The sequence below is a fragment of the Apteryx mantelli genome, chromosome 14 (assembly GCF_036417845.1).
Source record: "Apteryx mantelli isolate bAptMan1 chromosome 14, bAptMan1.hap1, whole genome shotgun sequence".
NCBI lineage: Eukaryota > Metazoa > Chordata > Aves > Apterygiformes > Apterygidae > Apteryx > Apteryx mantelli.
Genome location: NC_089991.1, coordinates 5830031 through 5849810, shown reverse-complemented (window position 1 = coordinate 5849810; position 19780 = coordinate 5830031). Strand labels below are relative to the sequence as shown.

Here is a 19780-nt window from a genome sequence, read left to right as displayed (position 1 = left end):
CGACTAAGGTGTTAGGAGTTAGACTTGATTAGAAAAGCTGTCTTTAGTTTCTCTCTCAATAGCAGATTATGAATGAAGAGGATGCTGCTTATTGAAAACTCCATATAAACATCTTTTAGGGATTTGTTTTCCTCTTGTTTAAAGTACTTTGAATTATTTAAAAGGGATTTATTTAACACTTTAGGCTCCGATCCTGCCCACAGGCTGTTATCAGCCCCATTGCGTTACGCTTCCTCACGTGCGCTATCTGCGCACTTTTATTGTATGCGGTTCAGCTTGGACAACATATGGGGCAGTATTAATTTTTCTTTGTCTCTAGTTGGTTTCATTTCCTGGTTCCCACGGCACTATCGAATTGCAAACGGAGCACAGGGGAGATTTAACGCAAACAAGACTTTTTCTCTTTTCTCTCCCCTTGCCCTTCTCTAAAAGAAGACTCCTGGTTTAGTTTGTTTAAAAGAGAAAAAAAAAAAGCTACATTTTTAGCATAAACAGCATTCGCCAGAGACTTCTTTAAACATAATATATAATAAAAGTGCTAGAACCCACAGAACCACAATATTATTTTATTTCAACAGTACGGCGTTTAAGTCTATTAGCTTCTTCTGTTTCTTGATTTTTGGCCATGAGGAATCGATTACATGTCACATGTACAAATCGCACTCTGCTAAAACTTGTATTCTCAGTTCTGCTGTTCCCTAGTAGCAGTTGTTCTGGCATTTTGGTTTTGGCTCTCCTAAACCAGTTGCGTGTATGAAATTACGAGAGCCGGTGGCGCAGGAGTTGCGGCTGTCGGATGATTGATCATCCCGTCTGCGGAGCGAGGGGTCTTCTCCTCGGCTGCGCTAGAAAACCTCCGCTTCGGCGGGCGTCAGCATCGCGTGCCGCCTCGGAGGTTTGCAGGATAGACTCACCGCCTGCTGTAATTAAGCTTTTGCAGCCCTAGGTATTAACGAACCCTTGATGCGCCAGCGCGCTGCCGGGGGAGCTCGCCAGCCGGCACGGGCTGCGCGTTGCCGGTGTTTCCTGTTCATCCTTCTGTGCCCCACTGCCATACGTCTTCATTAAAACCTCGCTGTACGCTTCCCCCCCCCGCGAGAGTGTAATTTGTTAAATAGGTGGTTGCAGAAGTCGGTGTTGTTTCTGGGAGAATCAGTGGTGCTGCCGGAGGCATGAGGAGCCGCAGGGGCGCTTAGCACGAAGTGCAAAGTGCTGCGCTTGGTGCAGAAGGGCTGTCGGAGCTGCCCGTGCCCAAAGAAACGTATGAACCTCAGTGTATATCCGCAGCACGCTGACATAACCTCTGCTCACGGTAGCGTATGACACCGCTGAACCAGACACACGCTTCGCTGCCTGCTTGCGTACCAGCTAATGCTTAGCAGCTCCTGTTCGGGAATCTGCTTTACGTCTGGTTTGCACCCGCCAGCGCGGCTAACGGCGGGCTTAGCAGCGGCGCTGGCTGTGAACGGCTCCTGCGCGTCCGCCGGCGGAGCGGAAAAGGTGGAACAGCCTGAAGGGTTGCATCGGTTTTCTCTGCTGATGTGGCAGATGTTATTAGCGGCTTAATTGAGATCTTTCCCCGTAGCATCAACTTGCCTTTCTGCTTCATTGCAAGCAAAAGCAAAGGTTGGAGGGGAGCTGGGAGACCCGCTGCATCCCCCAGGATGTTAATGGAAGGGGGATGTAAGAGGAGGAAACTTGGAATCAGGGCTGGAATAGGAGCTTAAAGGTTGTCCTCAGCAATTGGCCATGGGAAGCTGCTCTGGCCCGTGCAGTTGTGCTGCCGCCAGCTGTTTGCGCAGCAGAGCAAAAATCCCCCAAAGCAGAGCAGCTTCCCTGGCTGCTCCCCGCGAGGGGCGTTTTTCACGCACCTCTCGGTACCGAGCCGTGGGCAGATCCACAGTGAGGATCTAGCGTGCGTTGCACGGCCGGGTGCACGTTGGCGAAACCCTCGGTAAGTAGCCAAAGTAAAGCACGAGATCAAAATCTGCAGCGGGGGGAAAAGAAAATTGGGTGCAAGTGTGACCATCCGGTAGGAAAATTGTCCCGAGAGGCTCTTCCGGAGAGAGCTGGGTGTCCGGGGACGGCTCGGGCTGGCTGGGGAGCGGAGCAGCCTGCGTCCCACGCGCGGCCCCGGGTTGTCGTGCTGCTAAGAGTGCATCTCACTGACTTGTTATCTCGCTTGTTCCCCCACCACAGGGGCAGTCGGGACGCGATGGTTACCCGGTAACTCTGCTACGCCTTTTATTTTTTATTCTCTCCTAATCTGCGCTCTGTGGTCCCCTCTCTCTTTCCGTGACACTTGACTTTCCTTGCCTGTCTCGAGCTCTTTGTAACTTCTCTCCTCCCTCTTCATCAGTGATAGCGTTTGAGGGATTTAGCCCCAAAACTCAGGAGTTTACGCAATATTCGCCATTAATATTTATAGGGGCCCTTTACGGTATTATTCGGGCTCCTGCCTAGGCGTTGGCTGGACTTCAAGGTTAGTGAAGACTTTGGGATTTGCCCCCACGCACAGGTGCAGATGGCCAAAATTTGGGACGCAGGCTGAAAGAGGACTTTGTTTGCGGAGATAGGTCTTCACTCGCCCATCTCTGACGGCTCTCCCCGGTGTCGTGCCGAGGCAGCGAGGGGAGGTTTTGCGGGGGACCTCGGGGTGGAGGAAGGGCAACTGAGGACCTGGTGCCCATCCCACACCTATGGGTGCTGCTGAAATGCCTCCTTGTCGGAGGGAGCTGGCTTCCAGGTGAGAAAGCGTCGAACCTGGCGCTGTTGACGCTGGTGGCCCTTTCCGCAGGAGGAAGGAGACCTTCCTCTGGCCGGGTCCCAGGCTGCAGCCTCAGGTCTGCTCCTCTCTGGTGGAAGCCTGCGACGGGCCGAGGGCTCGCCGGGGAGGGGAGCGACCCCCGTGCGTGCACACGCTTCGTGTCGGCGGTGGGCGAAAACCCGGCGCCCTTGCAGCGCGCTTCGCTCCGGGCGTCATCGAGCCGGCGCCGCTTGGCGCTCCAGGGAGCTTTTCCCGAATGTTTATCCCGCCGTTCCTTTCCGAAGGTAAAGAAAAGCATTTGGGCGCCTCTTTCCCGTGACCGACGCTGTTCTTGAGGACAGTGTTAGATTAGGCAGACGCGCTCCGCCGAGGGGGCGGCCCGGCGCGGGGGTTTGTCTCCCTCAGGCGGTGCCTGGCTGCAGCTCCGGCTCCCGGACGCGTCCCCCCGTCCCCGCCGGAACGGCGCCGGGCAGGGAGCCGCCGGCGAAGCCCCTGCGCGGGGGCTGCGGGAGCGCCGGGCGGCCGGCCGGGAGCGAAGGGTTTGCTTTGTTAAGGGTTAAGCCGGGGACTTGGATCCGCCTGGGCTGTTTGATAGCGGTTCAATAGCTTTAGGGAGTTCAGTAGCTCTCGCAGGGCGCTGGTAGCCGGTTACGAGGGAGCAACGCCCTGGGCGGGGGGCAGGTTTCCCCCTTTTCTCTCTCTTCTGGCTATGTTCTGCTAATGCAGAATATTAGTCCCAGGCCTCTGAAAAGCAGAAATGCCGGAAGGAAATAACGATTTTTTCTTTGGTTTGGAGCATCGCCCTCCGGTCTGTCCTCGCAGGGCCGTGCTGTCCCGGGAATGCGCCGGTCGCGGTTCCCGCTGGAGGGGGCAGCCCCAGCCTGGCCGCTGCCGCCTCCCTGCCTGCCGATCCGTGCCGGGAAATGGCATTAATGTCCCCGAAACGTCGCCGCCTCCTCTCCCTTCTTCCACGGAGATCCACGATCCAGGCAAACAGGGCGGCTGGGTTTGTTCCTGGCTTTGCAAATCGTTTGCAAATGCACCGCGTTTACCTGGCTGCGGCGGCAGTCAGTAGCTGTATCTAACAAGGAGGTGACGATACTTGTTTTTCCAAAGCAATTCGGTATACCTGAAGGGGGAAGAAATCAAATGCGAAGCAGGCTCGAGAGTCTTATTCAGTGGAAGCATATGGCCAAACTTTATTACATCCAGTTGCTTAGTCGAACTGATTTAATTATTTAGCTCTCTTCAGGGTGGTCAAATAAACTCTGAGCAGGTAAACACTTAGGGAGGTGGGCTTGGTACTCCTCCAACTGTGGTTACCTCTGCTAATAGCTTGCAGTTTTATTTAAAAAATAATAATAAAAAAATAAAGCTGGCGTTGTCCTCTGACTGCTTCGAAGGGCATTCCCGCGTGGCCGCGCCGGGGCATCCTTTCGTGAGCTCCGCGCGGCTGGGGACCGCCTGGGGATGGGGTGAGGGCAGCTGCTCGCCAATAATTTAATCGGTTTCAGGGTTTTTTAACAGAAGAGGCAAGCCGATGCTGGAACGGTGAAACTCGCGTTGCCAGATTTCTGACCGCGCTTAATGAGTGAATAAATTGCAGAAAAGAAACTCTGCTTAGCACGCGATGCAGTTGCCCGCAATGGAGGCTGTATCCAGCCCAGGTCGAGCAGGAGGGACATGGCAGAAGCCGGCGGCTCGCTGCCCTTCTCGCTTTGGCTCCCACGTGAGCTGGTCCCTGCGGAGTGCAGGGCAGTCTCTCCTCTTCCCCCTGCTCTGCCTGTCTCTCCTCTCCAGACCTTTGCAGGTAAAACGCTGCTACATGCTGCATTTTGCATGATTGAGTGTGGTCACGTCGCGTCACCCATTCGAAGGTGCCCTCTTGGGGGAAGGAGGTGGCAGTGGCCGGGGTGGTTTTTACTGCCCTTTCGTTCTGTTTAGCTCTGTGGGCTTGGTGTCACTCCGGTGGCTCCATCTTTTTCAGGTTCTGGGGTGGAAATCTGATTAGTTTGTGATCCCAGCTTGCGCCTCTTGAACTTGCAATAATGCAGATGAACGTGCTTGTGAGAAGATGGTCTTCAGTGTTTTGGCTCAAAAAACAGTAAGTCTTGGAAACTCTTTTATAAGAAAAAGACCTCAAACAACACCTATGGCAGTACTTGATTTTGTGGAAACGTATTTGTTGCACAGATTCTACTGTTCCCCTTCTCTCTTACCAAACAGCTAAACTGCAATGGTTTCTTAATGTTCCTGTAACCTGCAGGGACAAGAGATAAATTTTTCATTGTTTCATGTCCTAATTCTCCGCAAACGTTATTGTGGAGCACTTTGCCTCCATCCGAAGTCTGATGGGATTTTATTTGCAGTAAATGAAGTTACAGGGTGATTTACCACTTTAGGATACTATCGCTCGGGTGTGCTGGGGAGGTGAGCGGCTCGGAGGGATGCCTCGTCCGCGAGTCCCTCCTGACCTTGCATGGGAGATGGATTAAAACTGATGGCTACGAGGTGCCTCAATTATTTGGCGATTCCAAATGCTTAATTCCTTGCTCAGGACTTCAGGATTCAGGGACGCATGAAAACCAGAAGGTGCTGAGCTATCACGGTAATAGGGAGAGCATATAAAGACTCGAGATAGTTGGAGCAGATCTTTTAATCCGGCTGAGCTTTCAGACTTAGGTTCAACAATTAAGCGTGTGCCAACAGTAACAATAAAGCATCTTGCCCTAAATCCCTTCTGGTTTCAAGTATCAGGATCAAATGAATTAAATGGAAATAGAGCATGAGCCCACTGTGGTTACGGACTTTTTAAGTGCAGCAACTCAAGACGTTTCCTCCAGTGAGCTGGAACTTGTACAGAAACGATCTTAATCGAGGAAAGTCTTCAAGATCCATTAGCCCGGCTGTGCGGCAGGCGTCGGGTATGAAGCACCAAGGCAGAACCGTTTCCAGGCCCTTTTTGCCCGTCTGGCCCAGGCGTTTGGTTCACGTCCCGTTCTCCAGAGACAAATCCTGCTGTCCCTAGCCCCTCCGTCTGCGCGCGGGGTGCCGCTGGGGCTCGAGTTGTGTTGCTGAGGTCTCCTTGCCACGAGGGATGGTGTTGCTGACTGCAGCTGCAGGAGGGACACCAGATACCACTGGTTTAACTTACTGTTTTGCTCTCATGCTTCCCCTCAGCAGCTATTCTGGAGAGATGGCAGCAGCCTTTGGATCGAATCAAGGAGAAAAATTTGGGTGGCACCTCCTGCATTTGCCAAGAGAGAGCCTGGCCCAGCCCCAAACTAAAGCACAGCCCCGCAGTTTGGGTTTGCACGAGTGTGTGCTGGAACAGAGGAAAAGCAGATGTGCGAGCGACAAGACAACCTCAATGTGTTTCTCGTTCAGCAGAACAAGGCGCCGGGGCCGGGCTCCCCCTGGCCTGGCTCCGAGCAGCCTTTCCACGGCGAAGAGCCTCGCTGAAGACTGCGAGGGCTGGGAAGCAACCGCACAAGCGAAAGGGCAGCTGCGCCTGGACCAGCGCTGTTCCAGCTCTCTGTTCTCCTGCCTGTGATTTAGTGGCTGAGAATGGTCGTCCACCGCGGAGCGGTTACCCTCGACTTGATGTGCTGTCAGTACGTCAGCTCGGTGGTGGGCACCTTGTCCTCGTAAAGCTGGAGCAGAGACGCGCAGGTTGGCTTTGCAGCAGGCGAATGCAGGGGCGCTGCGTGTCGCTTGCGTTAGCAGTGTGGACGGCTGCATCTGGGGCGGCTGAAAAAAGAGCAAACGAAGACCAGATGGAAGAGCCAGGCTTCCAGTAGGTTTGCAGCTAACCTTTCAGTACAGTCGGATCTTCCCATTGTGTAGCCACTTAATAGAGTCAAATCACCTGTGGAAGACAAAAGCGTTGGTCGGCTGGTGCTTTCAGAAGAGGTTGCCGCCTTCTCCCTGCCCCAAGTGGGAATGGTGCTTGTACAGGTGCGTTGCATCTGCTGTTCACCAGAAACCATCCCCTTTGCTCTTTCCTTCTAGCACAGAGGGAAGCCGAGTTCTGTTTCTGAAGAGTTTCATCTGATCTCTGGTGCTTGTCCCTCCCTGAAGTCGGTCTCTGCTACACCATTCAAACGTGACATCCTAAATGGAGAATTATCACTTCAAGCGGGAAGAAACCGAAAGAATGAAGTTGATTAATGAAGGGAATTACTTCATGTGCATGTCTTCATTAATGAAAAGCAGAGTAGGGAAGAAGCTTTGCAGGAAAAAAAAATGCATGATAAGAAACAGAGTTGTCTCCTATTCTATACGTTTTCCTTGGAATACTGGTGTCTGTTTTTAGTTGAGCAGTGTTACTCATTTGATTCCTCCAGTTTATACTGTTTGTCTTCTGAATTTTGTAAATCAGGCTTGTGATGTGTGGTGCCTGAAAGAGCCTAAGCATCCCTCTGCTCATCTCTTGTGATGATGGGAACTCTTTGGGAAGGCAGGAGCAAGCGGGGGAAAGGGATAAATGAGGATTAAGTTCTGCCTGGTTAGAAGTAATGCAGCTTCTTGCTCAAAGTAATTTAGCGTTGACTAAGAATGTCCTTTTCTAATGACTGATTACTACACCATAAAATAAGTTAATGGACTTCTAATGAGGGAGAGAGCACTTTTTTGCTATTGCTTAATTATTTGCATTACTATGTTGGCCTTTTGAACCCTAGTTGCATCCTGTCACTTCTGTGCTAGGTGTGCTCCGAGCAGAACACAAAGACAATGTTAAACTCTGTTCAAAGCTGGCACATCTTTCATTCAGTGAAGAACTGCGCAGTCAAAATTGAAATACTCTTCCACAGGGAAGAGCTTTTCCCCTGTAATTACAATCCACCTCATAACAAGGGGCTGTTGGAGGCAAGCAGTTCAGCATCTTCAGAAACTTTCTTTTTTAAAGCTGTGCACAGTGAGCTCGTATCTTCCTTTGGCTACAGCGTCGTAAATCCAGAGTTATCCACTGAAGTCATCTGTAACGTGTGTAGCGGGAAATCAACTTGTAAGGATGGTAAACTCTGTTTTTAATTAATTTTGAAGACAAAAAGTGAAGCCAAATGTTATTTCCGAGCTTATGCCTGGGAGAGGGGTTAGAGGAGCAAATGCGATAGGGACGTTGGCTCCTTGGCTCACACGACCCCAGCGCGGCGGCTCTGAGGAGCAGCAGGACTGTGGTTTGGTGGCAGCTCTAGACCTCGGCCATAACTAATTGAGCTCTGGTGTTTTTTTTTTCCCCTAAGCAATTAAGAATTTTAATTAGCGGAGATAACTCAGCAAGGGAAAGCCCACGCAGACCGTTTATGTAAAACCCGTAAATGTGTTAAGAACGCAGACAGGCTGATGTGCAAGAAATGAGTAACATCTGCCAAAGACAATTCCTCCTGGCACTTCCTCATTCCTGTTGTGGTCGCTCCAAGTATGCCAAAACCCTCCGAGACGTGTGATTAGCTAGGTGTTTGGGAGCAGTAACACCAGAATACCAGACATGACATAATAATAAACTGCTTTTACAGGAGAACTGTAGAAGTAACTTGGAATTTGACTTGATGAATTGCCTACGTCTATGCAGTTATCTCCAAGTCTGAATAATTCAAGCTATCCCCTGGAGCCCGGTGCTTGGGCACAGTCGGGATGTGGCCTCCTGTCTGATAGTGTTGCAGAGCAAGTCTTAGGTAGCTGGGGACTGCCCCGTGCCCAAAATGGAGCAGCGCACCGCTGTTAACTCTTCAGGACGGCCGTGTGACATGGGAGACCACGTTACGTGGTCTGATCCCACAGGCTGTAGGGAGAGCATGCGACTCAGATTTTTCCTGGGTTTTTTTTGCAACAGGCAGATGCTTTCCAGCCGCTGGGTGGTGGCTCATGCGCGGACACGGAGGGCCTGTGCGTTGCATGGGTGTTTTGGTTTGTGCATGCACAGAACTGAAAAAGTCCATGTTTAACATCTGGTATCGCTAGACTCAGATATTTTCAAATACTGTGTCATGTGATCGGTATCCATCCTCAAAATGAAGGCTTCTGTTACTAAGTTAGATATTTAGTTTTTCGGATCGGTTCATCAAGGTCATGAGTGTTGTTTAGGGTTCAGCCCTGTAGCTGTTCTCTCGGTATCTTTGTTCGCACATTCATGCTTCAAGGAGCGTACTTCTCGCACTTCCCACTCCTCGTCCGGTATTTCTGGTGAGGCCGAGGAGGGAGGTCTCCTTCCATAGTGGTGCTTGCGAGGGCGCCAATGCCAACTGCATCGGGCATTTTTCTGGCCAAACCGCACAAGCGGGTTCCTGAAGCTAGGTGTACACGGGTTTTCCACAGACGGCCGCCTTGCATCCGGGCCTGAGGTTCATGCCATGGGCCGGCTGAGCGGCACCCAACAGCGCGGTTGGTCCTCTGCAGGCTGTCGCATCTGAGGTGACGAGGGCGGGTGGTGGGAAAGGTCTTTTGCCAACTGAGCATCCTGAACCGGGACCTTGGTTCCTGCCTTTGCATGCTTTTTTTTGTTTTGACTTGGAGGTGGAGGAGAATTTCAAAGTTTGCTCATTAGCCCCAAAAGATAGGTAATCCAAGCAACTGGAAAACCGGAGTGATGCTTGCGGGGGAAAGACTTGGAGTACAAAGGCAGCAAAAGAGGCCGAAGTGCTTGCCTGAAGCGTCGACGTTCCTCCAAAACAATTGCTTACTGATACTAAAATTTCCTTCCCACCGCAGAAGCCGTTCTCCTCTCTTATAGCTGGACATTAAGTAAAATAGCCAAAAAAACAATGGGGTACCAAATGCTTGGAAAAATGCAATTGCACGGTACACGTGGAACTCGTTTAAATCTCAGAAATTTGAGGGAAGTCAATGATGCTTCCCTGCCCCTGTAAAAGCACTTTGTTCCCGAAGAAAATCGGTGCAGCGTGATGCACGGATGCGTGAGCTCTTGCTTCTGAAACGGCGCTCGGCGGCAGATAGGGCGGTTTGTGTGCCCGTGTGCGAAGGCACGGGGAGTGAAAGCTCTCCTTGCGGAGCTTCGCGAGCCGATGAATCGCGGCCGTTTGCTGCTCTGGCTCCTTCCCTTCCGTTCGTGTTGGGAGGAGTAAAACGCATGGCTCTGTGGTGGGAATCCTTTGCGTTTTGTCTGGGTAATCTTGCTCACAAATCCACGCGGTGTCCCGTGCAGCCCCAGCGCAGTTTGCTTTCTGTCCCTTTGGACCCTTTAGCGATTTACTCGCTTCCAGGCATTTTTTTAATATCTTTGAGAACACGTCCACCAAAACCACGAGGGAGCCCTGCAAACAGATGGGAGGAGGCTAATCTTGGTGTTTAAGGAAGAGGCAGCTACCGAAGGGGAAAAAGAGCCTTTATCTCTCCGACGAAATCCTGGTGAATGCTGCTGACGTATCCGGGAAGAGAGCTGGGAATTGCAGTGGACTCGTGCTGAAGATGCCAAGGAGGGGCTGAAGGGCCGGCTGCTGGAAACCGGCTTCAGAATAGCTTTTTTATTTTTTTTCTTCTTTTTTTCTTTCTCCTAGAGATTAAAGAAACCCTTAGTGTGCCCTGTGCAAGGGTGCCTGCGTTGCGTCGTGTCCTGCCTCCCTGCTCTTTCCACGGGGCTCTTTCTCGAGGCTCTGCTCTGCGACGCGGTCGCTGCCGCGCTCCGGCTAGGTGCCCCGTGTGAACGGTCCCGGACGGCTCTCGGATGGAGCCCAGCAGTCTGGTTCATATTACGGGAAAAGCTTTTAGCAAATTACCGCTCTGTTTCCATCAAAGAATTGTTACAGGCTGCCCGGCAGTCTGAGGACGGATTGCTTTTTTGGAACAGAAAAAGGATTTTTTTTTTCTTTTTTTTTTTTTTCTTCCTCATTTGGTTTGTTAGCGCAAGCTTGGCCCTTATCGGGCTGTTGTTCTGCATCGTTTGTGTGACACCTCGGTTGGGGGGGAATTTATTGATTTCGGCTCTGGGTATGGACCCATCCAGGAGCCGGGGCATGTGTTACGTGCGGGGCTGGGATGTCCAAGGAGGAGGGTTTTGGGGAAGCCTAATTGCCCTCTGCTCCAAAGCGAAACACAGTACGTTAGCAGGACGGCAGCGGAAGCTAGCAAAAGAGAGGGGGAGAACCAAAGCAGAAGATGGTCTCACTCAAAAAACTGAACTGTCCCCTGAAGCTTTAAAGCAGATGCCTCCAGGCTCGGGGCAGCGTGTTCGGAGGGGTGGAAGAGGCAACACCCGGGGTTCGCCTGCTGCTGTCATGGTAAATATGCCGGTGAAGTCTAAGATGAGATTTAAAGCATCATGATGCTTTGGGCTATAAATCCCTTTTTCAGCTTACAGTCCAGCGAGGGATGTCCGTGTGGGCAGGAACGAATCGTGTCCACGGTGCTGTGGTGGGAGGATGGTGGTCCATCCACCCGGGTCTCGCTGGCTGTGGTGGGGCCACTGCTAGTTGTCTCCCTATCTGCGCAGCTACCGCAGTAACATCGCGGGTGTTTCGGTTCTGAATGGATTGACCGATTAGCAAAGTCCTCTTCCGCCGGCACAGCGGGATTAAGAGGAGAGTGCTCGTCCACAGCTTTTTTCCAGAGCTTTCTCCTAAAATGAAAACGTACTGAAGAGCTGCACCCCAGCAGCCATCGTCCCGGCAGCGGCGATTTCCAGCGGAGCCGATAGGACGGGACCATCTCCGTCCTCTGCCTGGGCTGCGCTGTGAGCCGCGTTGTTTAGGATGCCTCGTGACCCGGGGCCCTTTGCAGTGACACTAATATATTGTCGTGCTCTTTTGTTCTGACACTTTCCTTCTTTTCAAATTTAAGATTTGACCATTTTTCTAAACCGCAGAGACAGAGATTGAAGCAAGGCCTTTGAATTTGTTAAAATTTAACCACAGGGTTCCTTCTGACCCCGGTGCTAATTTTTAGCAGAGCAGGAAACATTAAAAATAACCATGGGAGAAGGTTTCCCAACTCGGAAGGATTGTCCTCTTAATAATCTCTGGCTTTGTTTTCACTAGATATTTTTTTCCCCTTGAAATTCCTGCGGTGTTGCTAGAGCAAGTACATCTCTGCCAGCAGTAGTAATGGCACCAGCGGAGAAGGACTGGGGGCCAGTTACCCACGCTGGTGTCCAGGCGTGCTCTGAGCAGGGGTGAGGAATGTAGAGGGGAAGTATTTATTATTTATTGGAAGAGCTTTTGCATGTCAATCAGAGCTTGCAAACCCCCCATCTTCCCTCCTTGGTGAACATAAAATTCTTCCAAGCCTTCAGCTGCTCTCAGCCTTGGGCCAGTTTCATGTTTTGCAATGATGGGTGGTGTTTGAGTCCCATGTCTTGACCCTTCTGAGGTCCTACTAAAAATAAAAAATAAAAAAAATTATGAACAATTTGTTTGAAACTGCATCTGAACAAAACCCCTTCCTCCAAAGCTGATGTGTTGCATTGCTAAATCAAGGCATGCAGCAAATGCATATGATCTAGCAGTAACCTCTGCTCAAGCCCAGCCTCTTATCTGCCTTGGCTCTGTGTCCTAAATTAAAATATAAATAATCTCATCACCCAGGTGATGGCAGTGGAGATGCACCAGGCTTTTGGTCGTTCCTGCAGCAGGAAGGCTGCATGTACATACTGTTTATGGGGTGGTAAAACCAAGGAGAGTAATTGTACTTCTTGTTCACCTCTGCTCCATGTCACCAGCTCTCCCTGCTCATCCATCTCCTTGCTGCTCCCAGTACTGGAAACCTCAGGGCTTCAAACAGATGTGGCGGATATATTTTCTTTATCAAACTGACAGAGAAACATTTCCTCTTTTCCCTTCAAATGGGGATGATGTCCCACAGAGTTTCACTGGCCTGGTGCCAAGCACAGGCAATAGTTACTTGTGGATGGCCAGAAAATGAGGTTTTATTTGATTATCAGCTAAAAGCAGCCTTTAATATCTGGCAAGTGGATGTCGGCAGTGCCGGTGCACTGCTGGGAGCGGGGGTGCCATCTTCCTGGGACCGCCTGGGCTTGCATGTTGAATGTTTTTGCCCTGCTTTGCAGTGATGGTTTTGTTCAGAACCACGTTTCAGGAGAATTTGGTCAAATTTTCTCCCTACCTCGTCTCAAAGCGTTAGGTTTGTTCTGGACAAAATAGTTCATCCTCTCTTAATTTAGCGAGCAGTTAGCTATGTAAAGTGTGATCACTGTGTATGTGTGATTTGGACTAAAGGGCTTATAATAGAGCGTGGGCAAGAAGGTGAAGGAAATTTGTCCCTGGGCAAAATTACCGACGTGAAGCTACTGCGATGCTATGCGTCGTGCAGACCCCAGAGCAGGGCATCAGGCGGACTTGCGTCTTCCTGGGTTGTGTGCTGCTCTCCTAGGTGGAAGTGGTTTTTGTCCCCAAAAACAAAAGCTTACACAGAGAGGTTTTTTGACTGGGGGAGTAGGAGGTTGCTTGTTGTTTTTCTGCTCCTTAGTTATCAAATAAACTAAAGATTGCTTTATCTTTAATTAAAATGGCATGGGCCAGAATTCAAACGAGATGATAATGATCTCGACACACGGATGCTTTGGAGAGTTGCAGGCTGTGAATTAAGTAAGCCCAGATTTCAAATGCTGCCTCCTAATTTACACATGTCATGTTTTCTGGATGCTCTCTGAAACATTGTGCCTGCTCATGGAGATACTTGGCTGGGCAGGTAGCACAGAGTCAATTAAATCTCCAGCCTAGACTAACAAAGCAGTTAAAAGCCTGAGTTATGGTCGTGTCCATTGAACTGTAGTGGCTGGCTGTAAGGCTCCTTTCAAAGTCTGATGAATATTGTTTCTCTCAAGCGTTTAATGGTTTCCCTCAAACCAAGCTGCCTTTGAATAGGCCATTGTTTTTCCTTCTGGATGGCCCTTTGTGGACAGATACAAGAACAGCTGAAAGCTGATGAATTGGTATTGTAAAATTTTATTTAAGCCCTGGGACTTTTACTTCTTTGAGAACTTGGATGGGCTCTAGCTTCCCTGTTTATATAGGTCCCACCTTTTCCTTCTGGAGATCACTGATAACTGCACCAGGTGAATCAGCTCAAGCTGTCATAGTTTGAGGAAGAAATCTCCTTGGACATGACACCTTTCTCAAGTATATTCATATAAATGCTCTGATGTGGTTTTAAAACAAAAAAGGAATAGAAAAAGCATCTACATAACCTTGTTCAGAGAAGGCTGCCTGGTTTTACAGAAACGCACAGAGCTGCAGCGTTCCTCGTTAAATGAGGAAGCGCAGTAATGGATTAAGGGTGATCCAAATAGCTTGGTCAAGACCTGCTTCACTTTAATCCCAGTGAAAATCTCTAGTTACCATTGAGATGATGGAGACACAGGATTCTGCTTTAACATTAGGTCTGGAGGGCTTTAATGAGAAGAATGTCTTATAATGTAAAGAATCGAAGTGAGGCAAAGTATGGAGGGGCATTAGTCAGGGGAAGGAATAATTTGGTTCTGATCTGTAAACCTTGATATTAGAGGACACAACCAATACTACACAGCAGTTGGTACCTGTAGTTCCTTATGGAAAAATAGTATATATCACGTAAACAAATTATAATTTATGTTTGGTAATGTCAGAAGTCTTGTGTGTAAAGAAACCCACGTTTATTTTCTGGTAAATACCCCTTACAGTTCCGCAGTTCTTATGATATAAGTGCTAATGCATTGCACAGAGTTCAGGCTGGTTTTACCTCTTTTTCCTAACAGAGTTGTGGGTATCCCAGAGCTTGATGTTCCAAGTCTGGTCACTGCAGCTGCTGCAAACTGATTTATTGCTGATGGATGGCTGGAGCTGAGAGCTGGAAGGATGCTATTTTACATGCAACCCTTAGGCTTCTCTTACACAAATCTCCCTTTTTCTCTTTTTTGCTTAACCATCACAGACTGTAAGCTGAACTAAAAAATGTTCACCCTAATTAGTTTGCTAAGAAACGTAGAAAACGTTGACGCTTTATTGTTGGCGTAATACAGGGGTCCAAATCACGCTCGCTTCAGTAGTTCCTCCAGGTTTAAAGCGCTGTAATGCAAGACGAGATTTCAGCCCGACAGGTTTGTCGAAGGCTCCGGGAAGATGGACGCGATGCGCGCCTGCAGCCGGGATGTGCGATGTCAGAGGGAGCGCGCGCTCCTCCCGCGGTACCGCTTTGTGAGCATAGCCCTTGAATTTTTAGGAGACGATGACAAAAGCAACCCCAGATTCAAGTTTGGGATCGTGATGTAGATCAAAATCATGGGTCAAAATGCACATAAGCTCTTTGGTTGCTGCTCATGGATAATGGGTAGCTAGCTCGCGAGGCGCTTGCAGCTGTGTCTTCTTGCCGGGTGTCACCAAGCAGGGGTGCAGCAAGTCTCCCGTTGGGCATGGCCCTTCAGCTCAGGCTGAGGTTTATCCTTATCCGTAAGGATAAGCTTGTCCTTATCCACCAAACGCATGCACTTGGGCACACGTTTGAAATCTGGGAGGTGTGAGCAGGTGTCCAAGCGCTTTGCTCACTTGCAACTGATGCGCTGTATCTCTTTAGGAAACGTTGCCCAATATGTTTAATGGCTTGATGGTCTTTAAGGGCTGCGTGCCGGGAACAACGGGGAGGGAACTGTTTATCATGCGGATTTACCATATGCTTCCTGCAGCAACCCTAGAAAGGGAGACTTGGGGGAGAATTAGAGTAACCAAGCGTTTGATCCTGCAAATACCTGTGTGTTTCTAACTTTGTACGACTGACCTGATGAGCAAGGCCAAGGGCGCACGTATCTGCCGGCAGGACAGAGTTGAGCGAGTCCTTTTGAGAAAACGAACAGTTCGGGTCCCAGGTTGCCTGCGAATCACTTCGGGGAGCCGTTCGGTTTAACCAAATCGGGCATGTTTTGCTGCTTCTCTGTTAAAGCCTTTAAAAACCCTCAGCGTCCCAAGCGCCGTGGCAGAACGGCGTCGCCCTGTCCTTGCCGCTAAGCCTGTCGCTCCTTTTCACGCTCCTTCGTGCTCTGCCAAGCGTTTGACACCTCTTGCTCTGCTGCTGTGCAACGTTCTCGCTGAATCGCATGGACGAAGGATTAGGTGTATAAGTTACGTAGCCAAAGATTGTACTGTATGTAAGTAGAGCCTCTTTCAGAGCATGACTGCTGTTGCTATGTTCGTAAAGTGTTTTTTTTTTTATATATATATATATATATATATTTTTTTTTTTTTAATAATGCTGTCTTTTCCTTCCGTTTTTAGGGGCCTCTTGGTTTGGATGGCAAGCCAGTAAGTAGCACTGATTGTCAAATGTGTCGTGTCTTTATTCCCACTGCCCCATGCTACTTGGGCATAGTCTCAAATGTGCTCGTTTATTGGTAAATAAGTTCTATGTGCGTAACTGTTTATAAGGCAAGATGAAATTTAGAAAAATTATTCCGTGTTCTGTAACACATACACGTTTAAATTCGGAGCCTGGGCTGGATGACACCTCCACACAGTCCCTTTGGGTAGTGGGAACACTCCCACCGGATGAGGTAAAGTGTTTTGGGCGATCTGAAAGTTTGAGACTTTCTTGTTCGAAGAGTGCTGGTGGACCCTGGTGTTCTGGAATGACGCGATAAAATAGTCTCAGTCTTATATACCCACTGCACTCAGTGTGCAACCAGAGGTGAGCTTTTTTAAGCTGCCAGACCCCTTATCCCACCCGGAGTGCCGAAAACAAAGCGGGTGTTTTGTGTCCGGTGCGCTGGCTTGGCTAACGGAGGCTTTGCAGGCTGGATGCGGACCAGGTTTTGGAAACAAGCTCCAGTAGCAACTTGGAAGAAGCAAAGTCGGTAGCCTTGGTTGCATGCTCCTGGCAGTACAAAGTGGTATTTTAAAAACTGTTTCGGAAGAGAGTTTGATTGCAGAGGAATGTGGGCAACAATTGCTTGGGTGAGAGGGTGTTTCTTGGAGCTGTTCAGAGCTAGGCTTGGGTGCAGAGTGCTCATTTTTAATGCCGTGCTTTGGGGAATATCTTGGACTTCATTTTACAAGCTGTTCTCTTGATTTCTTTTTTGCTTGGAAGCCTTTTGGACATTCAGGTACACCACTGTTTTCCTACTGCCTTTTTGATTTTATGCTTTTTGAATTTATGCTAAGTGAAAGTTGGCCAGCTCCGATTCCTTCGTCTAGGATCGTTACTGATGGAGGTCACAGCTGCATTGGTATTTTGTGCTCAAATCCCATTTTAGTCCACGTTCACCAGAGGGCACCATTTGAAATCTTTTCAAGCTCTGGTTCTTAAAGCAACTCGGATTTTCAAAGCAGGCAGAAATCGTTCAGTCTTTGCAATAGAGAAGTTAGTCCAGGTGTTTATGTCTAGCCAGGTAGGGAATGTCTCATTATAGCTTCTTTTTATTGCTGTGATGAGAAATCGGGTAGCCTTTTCTCACTAGTGGGCAGCAATATGGGCGACCCTGTGAATTTAGAGGTGTGTGAGCTTTTGCCCAGAATTTAAACCAAGGCCAGCAGCATCCTTCCAAGGATGCAGAAAAGCTACCATGTTGTTATACACAGCTTTCCAGGCTGGACTCGCTGTTTTGCTTCCCTCGAAGCAAGAAATACCAGAAGTTTCATAAGTGAGCCAGTCCCCATGTGTTTTTCATTCTCTTTTTAAGGAACTCTCAAGGCACTGAAGGCAGTTTAGGACCTGTTTGCTAGCGGTTGCGTTTGCCCTAGAAGTCCATGTAAGCAAGATGCTGTGTCTAGATGTTGTCGATGTCTAACACTAGGTGCAGTGTTACGGGGTCCTGCACAGTCTTGCAGCACTGGTGTCTTCCCCCCTTGCCCCCCATTTCTCCCCCCAGACCCAGCAAAAATATTTTATAGTTGCAATTACATTTTTCCTTTTAAACCAGGTTTTATTTAATAATAATGAAAGATTGCTAGCTTTCTCTCTAGAAGACTTGAATTTGTTTGTCAATGACAATTTGCAATTTAAATTAGAAGCAGGCAAATTTTTTGTTATTGACTTAAGAGCAGAAGGGTAAAAATAGGGATAGCTGTAGGTTAGAGCCATTTTCTATATCCTGACCCAAGCTTTCATAGCAAAGGCAGAAGGCTGGAGGTCGTGCGCATGCACCGAGCGGGACCGCTGGGCGAGAGGCAGGGAAACGCAGAAGAAAAAGCAAACTTATCGAAAGGCCAAACTCAAACCAGACTGCCCGCGATCTCGTGCATGAGAGCAGGGGCCAGCAGGGTTGCTTAAAGCCAAATTAACAGCAGGAGGGGTGCCGCGCACGTACGCGGATGCTCCCGCTGCCGCCCTCGCTGCTGACCCTCTGCCTCCTTCCCACGCGGCTTCTGCGAGCACCGTGAATTGGGCTGAGCCGGGATAGAGTATTTTTCTGCGCTTTCAGGGGAGCGCGGGACAGGCTCATCAAGGCGCGATGGCTCGGTGGCTCCTCTCTGGGGCCGTAGCACGTCTCTGCCTGCCTTGCAGAGCGCCGTTGGGAGGGAATATGACTTATGGCTTCAGCGGACAGGCTGAAGCAAGCAGCCCGTCCTCCGTGCTTATTTCAAGCAGATGTGTAATTGTTGTAATGATATGCTGAGCATCTGTTTTTCCAGAAGTGATTTAATACTTTAAGAAATGTCTTGCAACTATTTAGAGTCACGTGTTCCTGAGCTGCCGCCTCGCGCTGCCTCCTCTCTCCTTGCACTTCTTGGTCCTCGTTAGGACCGAGACAGCACCTCGCTGGTGCTTTTAGGTGTATGCTGTTCACGTGAAGCGGCACACGACGTAAAATAAGAGTGACTGTGACTCTGGAGTGTGAATGGATGAGCGCAGTCTCTTTGGCCTTGATATTGGAGAAAAGAACGCGCCCCTTGATTCTGTTGTTTTTTAATTATGATCTTTCTTATGTATTTGCAGGGGCCTCCAGGACCAAAAGGGGAAAAGGTAAAGACCGGCCTAGCATGCGTCTCTTTGGGAACCAGAAGTTTGTCCTCCTCGGTCTTGTGGTTCAGATTATGCCAATGTGCCAGAGTGCCGTTGCCCCTGGATTTTTTGGGATGCAGAAGCAGGACAGTGGTTTCTCCAGTGGCTTTTGGAAGAGGCCTGGGAAGGGGAGGGCAGAAGGAATTTGCAAAGATGTAAGAGGAACAACCACAACCTTAAAGCCCGTCCAAGCCGTGGGTTTTGTGGTAGCCCTTTGAGGGTTTGGACAGCGGCATACAATTCTCATCCTACTTTTCCTCCGAGAGCAAGGGAGTCGAATGGCTGTGGGCTCCATCGCTGCCTTTGCACGACATCCTCCCACGAAATTAGAGAAGCCAAAGAAGGTCATGGCTGTACTGAAAGTGATGTTAATCCTTGCATGTGTAGGACATAAGCAGTGCTAGGGGAGCCTTAGAGTTGGAAACAATCCGCTCTTTCTGATTTATTATCTGTTTCATCGCCTGCCAGGGCAGAATCATTCCCTATTGTATTGTCTCAAATCCTTCTCCTCCCTGGTTTTGAGCATGTTAAGCAATAGGACTCTTGCCGCTTCCCCTGAGTGCAGCCCCTTAGTCCAGCTGACCTTACGCGCTGTCCTTCGCGTTTGAAATTTGAACTCTAATAGCTGACCCTTGCTGTTTTGCATGACGCGCAGGGTGAAGCAGGGGACATCGGCCCAAGGGTAAGTACTGACAAGACGTGTTGTTTTATTCCAAGCTCTGGTTGGGCTTGGTCATAGCAGAAAACGAGGCTTTGCGCAGCTTTTGTCACTGCAAGCTGCAGAACGGTCACAGCTCTGAAAACGTTTGATTTTTGCCTTTGAAGCTCTGTTGTTGTTCTCCCTAACTGTGACTATGGGGGGGAAAAAAGCTCAAGATCTCCAGGCACCTGGTGAAGGGTTTCCCTTTTCCTGGGCTTTCCTATTCCTGATTCTCCTTCCCAAGTGGCGAAGACAAGACAGTCTCCGTGCTTCACTCGAAGCTATGGTCATTTGTCAGCATTTCAGTACGAATATGCGGCAGTAACGCCCCATGTCCCAAGGCAAGGCCCGGCATGCCCCGGTGCCGTGCAGGA

General features: G+C 49.6%; 1 protein-coding gene across 1 annotated transcript in view; it reads left to right on the top strand.

Annotated features, from left to right (window-relative positions):
* COL23A1 (collagen type XXIII alpha 1 chain) overlaps positions 1-19780 on the top strand; it is a 190994-nt gene that overhangs the window by 144684 nt on the left and 26530 nt on the right. Inside the window, exons 5-8 of the mRNA XM_067305139.1 lie at positions 2200-2226; positions 15985-16011; positions 18641-18667; positions 19362-19388. Coding sequence (XP_067161240.1) covers positions 2200-2226; positions 15985-16011; positions 18641-18667; positions 19362-19388 — 108 coding nt within the window. The remainder of the gene's footprint in view (positions 1-2199; positions 2227-15984; positions 16012-18640; positions 18668-19361; positions 19389-19780) is intronic.